Source organism: Diplotaxodon limnothrissa, linkage group LG23, assembly GCF_057381915.1.
Source record: "Diplotaxodon limnothrissa isolate DT_005_m linkage group LG23, D_limnothrissa_male_GT1.1, whole genome shotgun sequence".
In the NCBI taxonomy this organism is placed as follows: domain Eukaryota; kingdom Metazoa; phylum Chordata; class Actinopteri; order Cichliformes; family Cichlidae; genus Diplotaxodon; species Diplotaxodon limnothrissa.
This window is the reverse complement of record NC_140617.1, coordinates 23,961,697-23,976,819: the sequence shown is the minus strand read 5'-3', so window position 1 is coordinate 23,976,819 and position 15,123 is coordinate 23,961,697. Positions and strand designations below refer to the sequence as shown.

Genomic DNA, 15,123 nt, shown 5'->3' with positions numbered 1-15,123 from the left:
AGAAATCAAAGACATCTTTGTACACCAAACCAACTGCTCAACTTAAACATTTATATTGACATCGGCTTTGTTCCTATTCACAGTACTACAACCGTAGATGTGATTGTAACAGCAGAGGCACAATGTAGAAATGAGATGTCAATAGCAGTAAACTGAGATTTCTATTTCTTCTTCTGCTTGTTGAAAAATGTACTGGGTCTATGATACGGCAACCAAACAATGACTGAAAAAATAGTAATCGATACAGTGAGTTTACCGCATAACTGAGCATTTTTACAGTCGTTTGGTCTCATTTACTTATCAGCTACACGACAATGGGAGTCAACACTGTGATAAGCGAATAGGGCAGGGACAAGCTATTGATACCACAATATAAACACATTGTATAATGACACCAGACTTAAGAGGAAAGCTAATCGAGAGCTAACAGAATACAGAACAGAATAGATGCATCAACACACTCGATCAATATGATACACGTACACGGCGGCCATTTTTTCTTCTTCTATACAAATATTGCCATGAATCTTAGATAACTGTCTTACTCGCGATCGTGGCTCAAGAGTTGGGTGTTCGTCCTGTAATCGGAAGGTTGTCGGTTCGAGCCCCGGCTCGGACAGTCTCGGTCGTTGTGTCCTTGGGCAAGACACTTCACCTGCCGCCTACTGGTGATGGCCAGAGGGGCCGATGGCGTGATATGGCAGCCTCGCCTCTGTAGCTTGCCTCCACCAGTGTGTGAATGTGAGAGTGAATGAATAGTGGCATTGTAAAGCGCTTTGAGGGGTCCCGAAAAGCGCTATATAAATGCAATCCATTATTATTATTATTACTATATAACGAGTCTATCATATATCACATGATGACTGATTTGTGATATCATTGTTACCATGGGTAACCTCTGGAGCTGAGAAGAGGTAAAAACTACAGTTCCTCTAGTGGCCACTTGAGGAACTGCAATGTGGTCAGTTCCCAAAGTCTCCCATGTTTAAAATAATGTTTACAGCCTGGTACAAATAAAGGTCGCAGCTTCTTTGATCCATGTGGGTGACTGAGTAACTCGATTTCTCTGTTTGTGCCCTTGGAGCCTTCTGGAGGGTTTTTAATGGAGTGTCTGACTAATATAATTTCTTGCTATGTAGTTTTTTTCCTTTCCTAGTATCTTGTATGTATTCATTGTGCTTCCTTTGCTTCCTTTTTTTTTTAAACATACTGTATTGCAGTAAAAACAAATGCAAAGCGCAGGCTTTTGTTATTAGCCCTGCTGAAACTCATTTTAATACACCTGACATAATTTTGAGCACAATTATTATTTTATTCATGCGGCTACACCAATTTAGTAAAATTAGTTTAAATGTTTAGTTATAAATATCAAGCGTTTTGATCACAAGTTCACTTACTTTTCCAAAAACAGTGATACTTATTTCAGGAACCTTGAACATGTTGTTATCTATTTAAACTGTTATATCCTGGCATAAAAAAATGTTGCCAATAAAAAAGGAAGCAGAAATTTAAACGCAGTTTTAAAGATAAGATTTTATGAAAGTTTGACCTTATTTGACCTTGAAGGAGAGGTCAGAGGTCCAGAGTAACATGATATTTACAACCCCATATATCACCCCCTACATGCCTGCACGTTGTCAGTACAAACCATACCAGTAAGAAACAGTATTAGCATCACTACATCATTCAAAAAGTGAATTCCAAAAATCTTGCTGTTTATGTAACATGTGAAAATACATGTTAAAGATGTTTTTGATTCACTCCAAAAGGCCCAGCCTCAGGGTTTTTGTCCTTTGTGCCCTGAAAAGTGACTCCTTCTTTTTCACTTTTCCAGCAGGAAACTTAACTGTGTAACGGGAGGGAAACAAAACCATCAAATCAGGGCAATCTCATCTCAGAAAACACACCTGTCCAGGTCCACATCTGCATGCTGAGAGTATTGAGACATTTCACTGACATGCGATGGCATGATAGACACACGAGCGCAGGAGGGAGATGATTTGATTCCAAGCAAAAGATTGACTCCGTTATTTTAGCGAGGGAGGGTAATATGAGGGGAAACGTGTTGGGAGGGAAAAGAGAACAAGCAGCAGAAGGAGGAAGAAGAAGTGTTAAGGCTGGGCTAATAAGTGCAGGCGAGATGTGTTTGCTCAGCACCGAGAGGCGTTTCACAGGGAAGTGAGTGACACAGAGGGCTCCACGCTAAGCTTGACCAGATTGGATCTCGTGCCATTGGGGTGGCATCTCCGGGGAGCCGCCGCAGGATGCAACTCTAACTGCACGTGGAAGAGCACACACGCATGAACAAAAAAGTCCCTGCTGATTTTGCCTTATTTTACAGTTTGTTGGTGTGTGTGTGAAGGGGTTTGTGTCATTGCTTGTTCCCACACACACACACACACACACACACACACACACACACACACACACACACACACCTTCTTGCATATTTTAACAGTGTGCAGAAATGCTACGAGGTCAGTGTTAGCACGGAGCCACAGTGACAGCAGAGTCCAAAATCTGACTGCAAGGTGTTTCCTGCAGGGCGTCACGTGCACTGGTACAAATACAAATGACCCCACTGTCTCACTGTTCACTCGCTGACAGTGGCCGAGATACAACCCCCTCGTTCCTACAGCCGTCCCACCTCTACCCCCCCACCATAAAAAAAAACCCCAGTGGAGACCGTTGTCCAGCCAGAGCTTCCCTGCCAAAGCCAATCATTTTAGTGGCAGGACAGCTACTCGCTGAATGTATTCTGCTTTCATTATACCGAGCCTGAGGAGAGAGACCGTGAATGGAAGACAGAGAGGGAAAGGGGAGAGGGGAGCCAAATTAAAAGACTACTGTAGCCCCGCATACATTCAGTTTCAAACCCATATTTAATTCAGTGATTGATTTGTTCATTAAAATACATCCCATTACTAATTATTCCATTAATAATCCAATACCTAATGAAAAAAAATGCTCCTAATATGAGTGTGAGAGGGAGCGGGAAAAAGAGGGAGGAGAGAGATTCACTGAGTGAGATATAGAGGAGATGCAGAAACAGATAGGAGGACACGTGTAAATATGAGCACAGGGGGGTCATCTAAGGATCTGAGGGCTGAAGTGGGAAATGTAGGACATGATATAGAGACACAGGACCACACAAAATAAGAAAACAAATGATAACATAGGCACAAATGAGGAAAGACAGGAGATGTGGGGGGTAACAAGAGAATTAAAGAAGGAATTTAAAATTAAAAAAGAAGATTGAACGTACTGTAAAACAAATGGCAAAAAACAGAACAGGAAAATACAGAAATATAGAAAACAAGCAAGAAACTATAAGAAAAGAAAATGTCAAAATTAAGTCAGAAGGAAGGAAGGATGGGAAGACGTGTAAAAAGGATATGGGAAGAAAAGAATTAGTTAAGAAAAAACTGAAACAGATGAAAGGAAAGAAAAGAAAAAGGAAGTAAGAGACAATGACATGGAAACAAAATAAGAAGAAGAATGAAAATATTGTGGAAATGAAAGAGAAAGAAGAAGGAAAAAGAAATGATGTGGAAAGAAAAGCAGAAAGGAAGGAAATAAATGGAAATGGAGCAAAGAAAGGGGAAAGGGAAGGATAAATGAAAGGAAGACAGGATGGGGTTATGATGAAAAAACAAAATCGAATGTGAAGAGAAAAGGAAGAAGGGTGACAAAAAGAAAAGAAGAGGAAAATGAATGAGTGTAATAAAAATAGAAAAAAGAAAGAAAGGACATAAAGAGGAAGTCCTGGAAAAAAAACGAGGAAAAGAAACAACAGATGAGTGAGGAAAACCGGCAGAGGGATAAAGGAAAGAGCATAAAAAGGAAAGGAAAGATCGAGACTTATAATTTAGAGGCTATTCACACACATCTAAAGAGACCTCTGTGTGGGTTATGTGTGCAAGTGCATGTGAGTGTCAGTCATTGTGTGTGTGTGTGTGTGTGTGTGTGTGTGTGTGTGTGTTCGTGTGTGGCAGTGGGAGTGAAACAGCCCTGAGTGTGGCTCTAGATTAATGGGGGCCATTATCTCAATGCCCAAAACACTCAGTGATGAAGAGTCACTGCCTGGCGACAGGCCTCGGCCAATCAATTTGTGGCACAGCAGTCACCTGCCCGGGTCAGAGCCCACATACGGCGGGTGTTTGTGTAGTTGTTGTGGTAGCGGTGCTGGGGGGGACTGGCAAGTTGCCACCACGTTACAGTATGGTGAAAAATGAAAAACAGCCTTCCTGTGCCAGGGTTTCATGGTTTTGGCAGCATGCACAGATAGCTCCATAACTGTTCTGGGAACTAAATTATATTTATATTTTATTCAAAATAATATGCTTGTTCAGGTAGTTGTACTTTAGAATTCCCAATTAGTTTTTTACGGCCTTAAAGCTACACTACACTGGATGTTATGGACAATTCTTAAGCAGGACTGCATGAAACAATTAAGGAGCAGGACCCACAAAGTCCAAACTGTTAACACCTTCAGGAAGATCATCATATGTGATGATAAACTTAGTATTCAGCTATGACCCAGACCCCCAAAAAACATCTGTTAGTCTAAAAGCAAAACAAGGCGCACTGGGTCAACAGCACACTCGCCATGAGTTCTAGAAGTTATGTCCAGATGCTTCTGAGGGGAAAACCACCTGACCCAAGTGCACCTGTCCACAAAGCACCAGAAATAGCATTTTAAAGCAATACTAACACAATCTTTCCTATTTGGGAAGGGGACAGTGGCTACATGTGTATCAGGGATGTGTTGTTAACTTTTAGAGGCAGATTTATGAAATGCCGTTCAGGCTGTTGTATTGCTTTGATTGCACTTTATACACATTAAGATAGTGAAGCCAGAACCTCATAGATTTTAAACAGATTCAGCAATTCCTTAACAGATAACAACAAATTTGGTGCAGATAGTGAAGTAACTGTAAAATGATACAGGTGCTTGGAAACCTTCCTTTTTATAGGAATATAACCAGAATACAACCAGTTGGCAGCCAGCTTTGAGTCCCCTATGGCAAAGGGACATGCTGCAAAAGAGTTAAGCCCATCAGTGCAGAGTGACTCAGACTGATTCCAGTGTATTGGCCCTGTCTGCACTCATAAAGTAGACAGAAATTATTTGCAAAACAGAGAATGAATGCAACTGGTGCCATTTGGAATTTGGTCACTTAAAGACAGGCTCCCTCCCACCAGCCTACCTGTGTAATTGTGTCCACAGTGTTTCAAACCCCAAATATTTATATAATAATGGATTGGATTTATATGGCGCTTTTCAAGGCACCCAAAGCGCTTTACAATGCCACTATTCATTCACTCTCGCATTCACACACTGGTGGAGGCAAGCTACAGTTGTAGCCACAGCTGCCCTGGGGCAGACTGACAGAGGCGAGGCTGCCATATCGCGCCATCGGCCCCTCTGGCCATCACCAGTAGGCGGTAGGGTAAAGTGTCTTGCCCAAGGACACAACGACCAGGACAGAGAGCCCAGGGATCGAACCGGCGACCTTCCGGTTACAGATACGCTTCCCAACCCCCTGAGCCACGGTCGCAACCACTGATTTTTCCTAGAAATGTCATGATAAGATTCCTCAAGTTGCTCCACCGGCACTGCAAACTTGTTACAATCAGACTAAATTGCATTTTTTTGGTCTGCATGTTGCATGTAATACTTTCACCACTGATAATAGAGTGTACTGGTAAAACTTCTGCAATAATCTTGAAATTTCTGAATTTGTTATTAAATAACTGTGGCAGTTGTACTTTAGCTAAAAAAAAAAAGCTTGACATTTTCCTGAAATCTGCTTGTAGGCAGTTTAGATGAGAAAGCCGGTAACACACTCATGTCTGTTCATTAAATGTGAAGTTGGAGCCACTGGTAGTTGAGCTTAGTTGAAGGGTAACACCAGGCTCTCGCCAGTGTCTGAAAAACAACCGGACATACATGAGTGCTATCAGTCATCCAGTCCAACTCTTACCAAGTAGTTGAAGCAGGTGATTTCACAAAATGTCAAAGTGTTTCTCTGTAAAGACCTGACTATCACTGCTAGTACTCATGATACAATGGGGTGCGTTTGATGAATGCGTATGCAGCAGTTCACAGTGGATGCTTGGTCTGGTGCCATATGTCGAGCGACCTTTTGTATGCTGTTTCTTGAACTCTGTTTTTTGTGTTTTTTTTATATACCTTTTCCTCCCACCTCTTTCAAAGCTAACTGAAGAGCAAGGGGAAATTATTTTCCCCTTTGCTAGAAAATTGTGCGTCTTCTGAAGGATGCTCTTTCTCCTGGAGAAGAGGTTCCTCGTCATTACCTTGAGAGTGCCAAGATCACTCAGAGAAGAGGGCTCTGAGTTATTTATTCGGCTCACATGCCCAAACACACACAAGCACGTGTGCAGATAGACAGGGATGCAAAAACATACACCACAGAGAAATTCAGTCTTTTTCTGGCTTGAAAAATATCTTAGAGCTATGTGATGGAGGACCTGTGAGGAGGATCCAAGAGGCTAACTTAACACAAAAGAACCACGCTACCTGGGTCCCCCGCTGTGAGCATTTTTAACTCCGTGCACTGGGCTTGTGTGGCTTAGAAAACCCATGCTGCTAAATGGGCTCCCTGCAGTACCTGGCAACACCTTACTGTAAGAAGGGGGTGGGGCTCATAAGAAGTCAAATTGATTCTCTTCTATTGGCTGAATACCACACCAGGTCATACACGTGACTATACCTTTGAAAGGCAACCATTTTTTTGTGTGTTCCAGCATGAGCTTTCTGGTTCAAACCCAACACAACACATCAATTTTTCCCCCATACAAAAAAACACAGCTATGTTCACAGTCACTCATGTGAGATTTCCTAAAAATCACTGATTTTCAAAAGTACCTGTATATGTACCTTTTAATTAGAGAACATCAAACATGGGTTTCTGGGATCAGTTCTGATACTTCTCGAATAAAAAGTATTCAGGTAGCAATATATGGACCTATATTCTTCACATTTCTTACAAATCCATGTAGTATGCTAGAGATACGCTGAAAAGGGAAAATAATGGGATCACTCTGAATATATTTGGTTATAGTGGGCATATACAGGAGTTAGAGTAGGTCATCTTTTAACTGGAAGGTTGGTGGTTTGATCCCTGACTTCTCCATTATGCATGCCAGTTATCCTTGGGCAAGATACTGAACCCCAAGTTGCATCCATTGGTGGGTGAATGTTTGAAGGAAAGCACTTAAGCATAGCAAAAAGTGCATGTTTGACTGGGTGACTGTGGCATGTTTTAACTGCTTTGAGTGTTCAGGAACAGAAGAAAAGGACTATATATAAGGACCAGCCCATTAATTGTGCAACTAGCAGCTCGGATTATAAATACTAGCCTCTCAGCAACTCGGGTTGACAAGCTATTTGATTTTTATTTCTAGACTGCACCAGGCTTTTTCATTTTTTTAATCAGGCTGTTGAAAAGACAAATTGGAAGCTGAATTCATTAAACAGCTTGGTAGAAAGATGTGTTCATTTTTGATTAAGTGTGCTTCAAGCTGATATTGGCAACACTGTTTCAACCGAAGTTTGCATAAGAGCATCTCTGAACGCACAACACAGCGAACCTTAAAACAGAAGACCACACCGAGAGCCACTCCTGCCAAATAAGAACAGGAAACTGAAGGGAAGGAAAAGGGAGTCAACTCTGGAAGTAGCAAGCTGCAACTAATAAAGTCTTTCTTCTAAATGCTTATCTTAAAAAAGATTATTTTAAACTCGGAATCACACAAAGCTAAATGAAAAAGAAGCTGGAAATAAAGACTACAGGTCCCCTACATCCTCTGACGAAAGTTAAAAGTTCCAGTGCCTTCGACGATTAGAACTCGTCTGAGAGTCACCCCTGAGTCAGGACTCTTTACTCTTTGTTAGATTTTTGTTTTTGTTGATACTCTACCTTGGAAACAAAATAAGCCTTTCAAACAACACACTGAGATGCTGCCACTGCAAATGTAGTTCTCAGTGATGAGTCATTTTAACATTGCAAATCATGGCCTGTCATTAAGCCCCAGGTGGTGACAATCCAGCCAGCACGCTGATAGCTGCTAGTTATTGATAATAATGGAAACAATAAAGGGAAATACAAGCCTGTTTAGGGCTAACAGGAACAGTTTGTCTCTATTCCTCCACTATGCCGATTCACTAATTCACTCAATAAAAACAAATTATCCAAATACGATTTTCAATCAGACGAGCAGCTTCATTCCAACCCTACATCAAGACTGAACAGCTGTTATTGGTACTGGTCACAATCAGTTGAATGCCACAGTACAGGAAGGGTAGAGGATGGTTTTGAATAGTCTCCCCTTGCTCTCCATCGCCTTCAAAACTACCACAACCTGACATTTCCCCTCCTGCTACCACAGGTGAAACTAAATCCAATTACAGCAATAAGTACCTCCTTAAGTAACCTGTTCCTCAGGCTCTTGGGAATCATCTATCATTGGAGAGGGTTAAGCCCTCTCACGCTAACCCACCTCCCACTAACCCTGTGAACCCGATGCTCTCATCGCTGACTCAGAGTGATGAAACAAGAGAATACTTTGCCAATACAAATCAATTCTGATAAAAAGTGCTTTAGAAACAGGCAATTATCTGAAGAATACTCTGTGAATCGCTTTTCATACACATTCTGAACACACAGTTTTGTCATGCTATCGCACCAGTTTTCAGGGGTTAATGTTAACATTAGTGTGGTGTTAGTGTGTTTATAGCTGAAAACAGGGCCTGCGTGTATAAGAACAGTGTTTGGTGCAGTAGGCATTTCTTACTGTGGTTTTATTTACTACACAAACATTGCTTTAAAGTGCACATGTACGTTATTTGATGAAAACTTAAACAGAACCAGTTTTTGAGAACAAAAACCAGCACTGCCTGTGTACAGTAAGGTCCATGTTTGACAGCTTTATCAGTTTAGCAGCAGATACAATAAAAGATTAGCAAGTCATCAAAGTAATGATAAGCAAAAATGATAGACCTGCTGGAACAGATGAAGAGCCATTCAGGCTCTCACTCACTACATATGAAAATCAGATCACTGCATAATAAACGTAATATATTATATGGTAGGTGAAGAACCAGAATCTGGTTTCAGTTTGCAATCCAAAGTGTATTTACCTAACTACAGTTGGCTGAACTTTGACTGCGTACGGGTTAAAACTCAGATTGGATATTTTTAAAAAAATGAACACGTTGGCTACAAAGCTAATTTACAACCACAGGTTCTTATCTGATGTCCTCTGTTTGATGTTTTTAGTTTCTCCTCTTTCATTCCCAGACTGTAGACAAGCATGTTACATGTCTGTCTGATGACCCTAACTGGTGGGTTCCCATATTGCTAGCACTTTATCTAGCAAAGCGTTGCTAAAGAAAAAATAAAAATAAAACACTACTCAAATACTATTTTATACTAAGAGTTATCATCAGATTAGATACTCATTTGCAACAGTATCGATACGAACAGTGCCACCTTCAGTTGAAACACAACTTCAAACAGCACCGCTGGTAGCAGCCCCTCTCCTCACTAGCAGCTGAACGCATGAAAAGTAGTTAATATCAACAGACTGAACTACACTTTAAGATGAATTACAAAAGGTCAGGAAAGTTCCTGTTTGAAAAGTACTAAATGTCAACCTGGCCGGTGCACACATTAACATTGGCTGTTTAACAATTAGCAGTTACCTGCTAACCACATTAGTCGATTTATTAAGTTATTTTTACAGTAGAGGCTATGGCTGTGGCTAATTATGTCCTCTGTTTGATGTTTTTAATTTCTCCTCATTCATCGCTAGACTGCAATGAATGACCATTGAACGCGACAGGAGGTCATATTTGTCTGATAAATGGCCCCAGCTAATGGGTTCCAATGTTGCTCCTCCTTTTCTAGACCAGGGTCCAAAAATCAATACTAGGAATTATTATTGGATCAACATTATCAACATTATCGATATGAACAGTGTCAACTTTGCCTCCTTCAACTGACACAACTTCCCACAGAACCGTTGCAGACCGTCAGGTCACAGCCCCTCCCCTCACTAGCAGCTGAACACGTGAATAGTAGCTGATGTCAAAACTAAACAATTTATGAGGTATGTTAGATGTCAGTAAATCTTCTGTTTCAATATTAAAATATTAAACAGTTATATCATAAATGTTGACATAGCTGGTGCACATGCTAATGTTAGCCATTAAACTATTAGCAATTATCAGATAGCAACACTGGCTGATCTATTAAGTTATTATAATGGTAGGAGCTAGTGGCCATGGCTTATAACAAAAAGATAATATTAATATTGGACCTAGTCAGCAAACATTATTAGTGCTTCCTATTGGTAACATTAGTAATGTTAACAGAATACATTATTCCCACTATTCCTAAATCCAGAGATTAAAAAGATATTAAGTATAAAAAAAAATGATTTTTAGAAATTGTACCAGCAAGAGCATCTTAAGATATAGTTGTCATATATCAATTCACTGTTACATCAGAAAAAAAGAAAACAGTGATGTGATTGATGTATTATTCTCATCTTTACAAAAAACAAAGACTGTGAATTTTTCTCCTCTTGCGGAGTAGAAAATGGTATGAATTGTTGGGTATTTTCCTGAGTATTATATTTCGTTTGAAATTTCAGCGATAATCCTAATCTAAAGAGTTTGTTAGCATAATGAAGTATGTAAACTTTACAACTATACTGAGATATTTTTTATAATCCCCCCGTTTTTCCCCCTTATTTGCTTCATGAGACTTTTTCCACTTCAGATTCTGACACATTTTATATTAGGGGTTGCGTCAGAAAGGGTAACAGGTGTAAAAATCTGCCAAATCAAATATGCAGAGCTACCTGCTGTGGCAACCCCTTGGGAAAATGGGGCGCTGCCAAAATGGAAACGGAAAGCTTGCTCACTTCCTTTTGAAGTTGGATTAATGGCATAAATGAAGCTGTGTTTTTCGGACCATCCCGACTGGTTTAGCGCAGATACGATGGAGTTGTTCACTTTGTCCAAAACCTCTGATGTATATCCAGACCAACCAGCTAGCGAAACAGCTACGATTTTAAATTACAAAAACATTTCCTGGAGGCACAGTCGAGCTGGTTCCTTTGTCTCTTTGCTCGACTTAAACCTCGACGGGCAGAAGCGCTCAGAATCCAAAACTTTAACAGCATTAAAGTCAAAAGTTGTTCCCTTGTCTTAACTGCGATCAGTGTGATCAGCGGTAAGTCAGACTTCTGTCAGATCCTCTTTTGCATGTACCGCTTCCAAAACTGATGGGGGGATGCCTCTGTATCACAGCAGATGTCTGCCTGCACAGCATGTAATTGCAGCCAGGCACCCCACTGCCATCCCAGAGTTATAACTCAGAGAAGTTAAATCTTACCAGGCAGTTACACTATCAAGCACTCTGGCTGCATCAACCTAATTTGCAAACAAAACACAAATGTTCTTTGGGTAAGCAAAAGCACGCACACAGTATTTCAAGCCTTACTGCTGTTTCAACGATTCTGAGTGCAGATTTTGTTTGGGCAGCAAAGAATGGGTCTGTAATTTAAATGTTTGTTATGACGCTGAAAGAATATGCTGGTCATGATCAGGGCCTCCATGTCGAATGCTTCAAGGACAAGCTCCAAGGCAAGCTAGGCCTCAGTCTTGCTCACCGTCAGTAACCTATCATGTCATTTAAAGGGCTGTGAAAACTGATTTACACCTGAATTTCAACAGCAACACACTGCGGCGCTCTATATTGTTTTTCAAATGCATGCAGCTGCTTTTTTGATTTTTGATTTTGTTATGACTGCTCTGGGTTTGCATAATGTAGATGTTTATACAGTTCCACAAAGCCTGGAAAACTACAACAGAAACCCGAGTAAGTAAAGCATCCAACTGAAAGGTCGGCAGCTTAGGGACATTTGTGTTTGTGATAGCAGCTCAAAAATTGTTTTGAAAGCTGTTTAAATACAAATTTGGAAAGTGCAATGAGATCATATTTTAGAAAAAAAATCACACTCGTTCGGTTTGACACTGCACTTGGCAAGCCTCTCCATGTCACCTTCAGCCAAATTTTTGGCTGGGGATGAAAAAAAATAAGGCAGACTCGTCCAACAAGAACACAAATCCATAAAATCCAATGCCGCCCTCACACCTGCCAGCAGTACAGTAATGCACAAACACCACAGCACAAACAGACGCCGTCCTCTTTCGACCTGATTATAGTCATTTACCTTTGCAATTTGGACACACCAGTTGAGCAGCAGCTGCGATCCAATGTTGTCCTTGTGCTCGTGCACATAGTCGAGGAGGCAGCCGTGGGGCATGAGCTGGGTGACCAGCTGGATGGTGGGGCTCAGGCAGACACCGAGGAGACGCACCAGGTGGGGGTGCTCCATGCTGGCCATGATCAGGGCCTCCTGGGTGAGAGGGGGGGAAGGAGGACAAAAATGGACTAAGAAGACTGCTGACTTACAGGGTTCAAGAAACTTCTCTTCAGATACTTTGGAGCTTCTTTGCTTTCTGTACTATATTTGTGTCGCATTGAACACAATTTTAAGCTTGCAGCTTCCCCCTTTGACCTTTTTGCGCAATTTCAATATCATTAAATTGTAGTCATATATATTTTTGTTATTTTTAGTTGGCACACTGAAATCTGAAAAAAAGAACCTGATTCAAAAGGTGGCAATGTGTGAAAATTTATTTGTAATCTAGTTCCTGAAAATTTGCTCATTTAGCGTGTGGAAACAACCCACACTGGGCTGTTTGTGACCTGGTTAAAAAGTTTAAGGAAAAACATGAAACTGAGACCAACATCTGAGACTATACGTCACAAATTCATGACCATTCAATAAAACCTCCACCAATTAAAATGACGGACAACAATGGAGAAACGTCCTGCTTCTTTTTCTATACTATTACTGTACCTGCCCACTCTGGAGTATTGTCTGATTAGTCTGTGTTTGGTGGTTGCTAGGCAATGTGATGACTTCATAATATATCATGCATAATTCAGGTTTAGTAGACATAAAATCCAAAATTAAAATGATCTGCTGCTTTTTTCAGGTGTTGTAGGTGCAAAACAAAAATCTGATATTTTGAAAAAAGTTAGCATCATCAAGACACACACAGGGAGCCGTTTGGCACTTTGGTACCTTGATGCACTAGCTGTGAAAATACTGATGCTGATTAAAGAGGGAAACAGTTCATTTTTAGATGTTGGAAAGATGGTGATGCAATGAGATGAGTTTATCAACCAGGAAACTGCCATGTTTTCACACACTCAACATTCACATTATCTCACTGAAGTCTTTGTGGTAAGATTTACGCAAACACTGAGGTTTATTTCAACTTAAATTTGATATCATAGGAAGTAGAGATTGGTGCACAACTGCACAATGATATTTATCTAGTGATATTGTGTGGATAAAGGCACACAAAATATCAATATTTTATTACATAAATAAAAATCTTACAAAGTACTCATCTTATGCACCGCCATCCTGACATAATATTAACTGAGAGGCCTTATATTAAATCAGCTCAACTAAAAACCATCACACACTAGACACAATTAGCCTGATAAAGCTACCTCGTACTTCAGAGCAAGGTAACGGCTCAGGAAGGCGAGTAAAAAAAAAAAATTGGACATTTAAAAGAAACATTAGTGACCCGTGACTAAATAGCTGCCCAGAGTTTGGGGGTGTTGAACACTCGTGACCACTTTTAATCTCAAGGCGACTGCACAGGTTGCCTGATAGGAGGCAACCTTTCTGCAAACAATTGCAGTCTGACTTGGACGGCTTGCAAACACTATCAGAGAGATTGTTAAAGGTCTGCAAATAATTGCTTTCTGATTTATAAAAGCAGACAGGCTGCAAACATGTTGGTATCAGTCTGATTGAATCTCAATGATTTTCCACGATTTATCACAGTTAATCGCTTATCAGAAACAAACTGCATTTAATTGCCAACTTGACCCCATCCAATCACAGACTGGTTGCAGACTGACTGTGTTACGTCAACATTTATGGCAGGTTTTAGTGTGCTTAACAAGCCTAATTTTGCAACACAACAATAACGGAGGCGAGGTAACCTCACTGAATAAAGCAGGTATTGACAACGTTTAACTCTAACTCAAGATACTGCAAAATGTTCAAAATCACAATAACATTGTTTTGTGTCGGGTGATTCCCGCCTCTAATGGGAACTCATACAAACAAAACTTGACGACTTTAACTCTTTAAAGTCATCAAGTTGTCAAGACATTCCTGTTTCAACATTTCCGTAAACCCAGTTTTTTAAGGCACTGACGCCAAAGGACACGTTGTCATAACATCTGACGCTCTGGGCTCAAAGTATGTTGGAATCTTTATTCTGGGTTTTTGTAGGAAAACAATCAACATTATAAATATTAAGTTTATTGAGCAGCATTAGGTTCTATTATCCTTTTTTTTCTATGACAGATCAAGCTGTTACCCTTGGATAACACTACAGTGTCTACCAAAGAATTCCTAATAGAAATGAAGTTAGATGCATAAATTAATATTTGTGAGATGATTACTATATCTGCATGCACAGCATCTGCCCTGAGTAAACTCATAGTGAGAGAAAACCCTGCAGAACCCTTCTTCAAAGCTGCACAAACACAGCCTTTTTAATCTATATTTTAGCATGCACAACACACAGAGGTTCTTAAATGATGCTCCAATTAAAAGAAAAAAAACACAGTGAAACGTGCATGCTTAGAATCCACGCTGCTGTCTAACACAAAGTTACTGCGCCTCTGATTCCAGAAGCTGCTTCAGAATTTCTCGCTCTTGTTGTCATTTTGGCGTGTAAATACATTTTCTGTCCTCCCTCTCCGTCTCTCTCTGCAGCAGATGGACGCAGGGGTCTGAACAGTTGGGAGTCAACGTTGGGTAATTGTTATTGCGGCGCTGCGAGCAGAAGGATGTGTGCCGGTGATGAAGTGTTATGATGGCGAGGACCGATACTTGTGGCCGGCGCGTATACGCATTACGGCTGAGCAGAAGCTGCACTTCAGTGCCATCGCTCAGAAACACTCACTTCACTCGTTCTCGTCT

General features: G+C 40.6%; 1 protein-coding gene across 3 annotated transcripts in view; it reads right to left on the bottom strand.

Annotated features, from left to right (window-relative positions):
* The window catches only part of LOC146608103 (receptor tyrosine-protein kinase erbB-4-like), a 381,455-nt gene that overhangs the window by 42,135 nt on the left and 324,197 nt on the right, over positions 1 to 15,123 (bottom strand). For 2 of the 3 annotated variants that reach the window (XM_085348721.1, XM_085348723.1), the window contains exon 20: positions 12,271 to 12,456. In XM_085348721.1, the coding sequence (XP_085204847.1) occupies positions 12,271 to 12,456 (186 nt within the window). The remainder of the gene's footprint in view (positions 1 to 12,270; positions 12,457 to 15,123) is intronic. The other variant, XM_085348722.1, reaches the window with a different exon arrangement.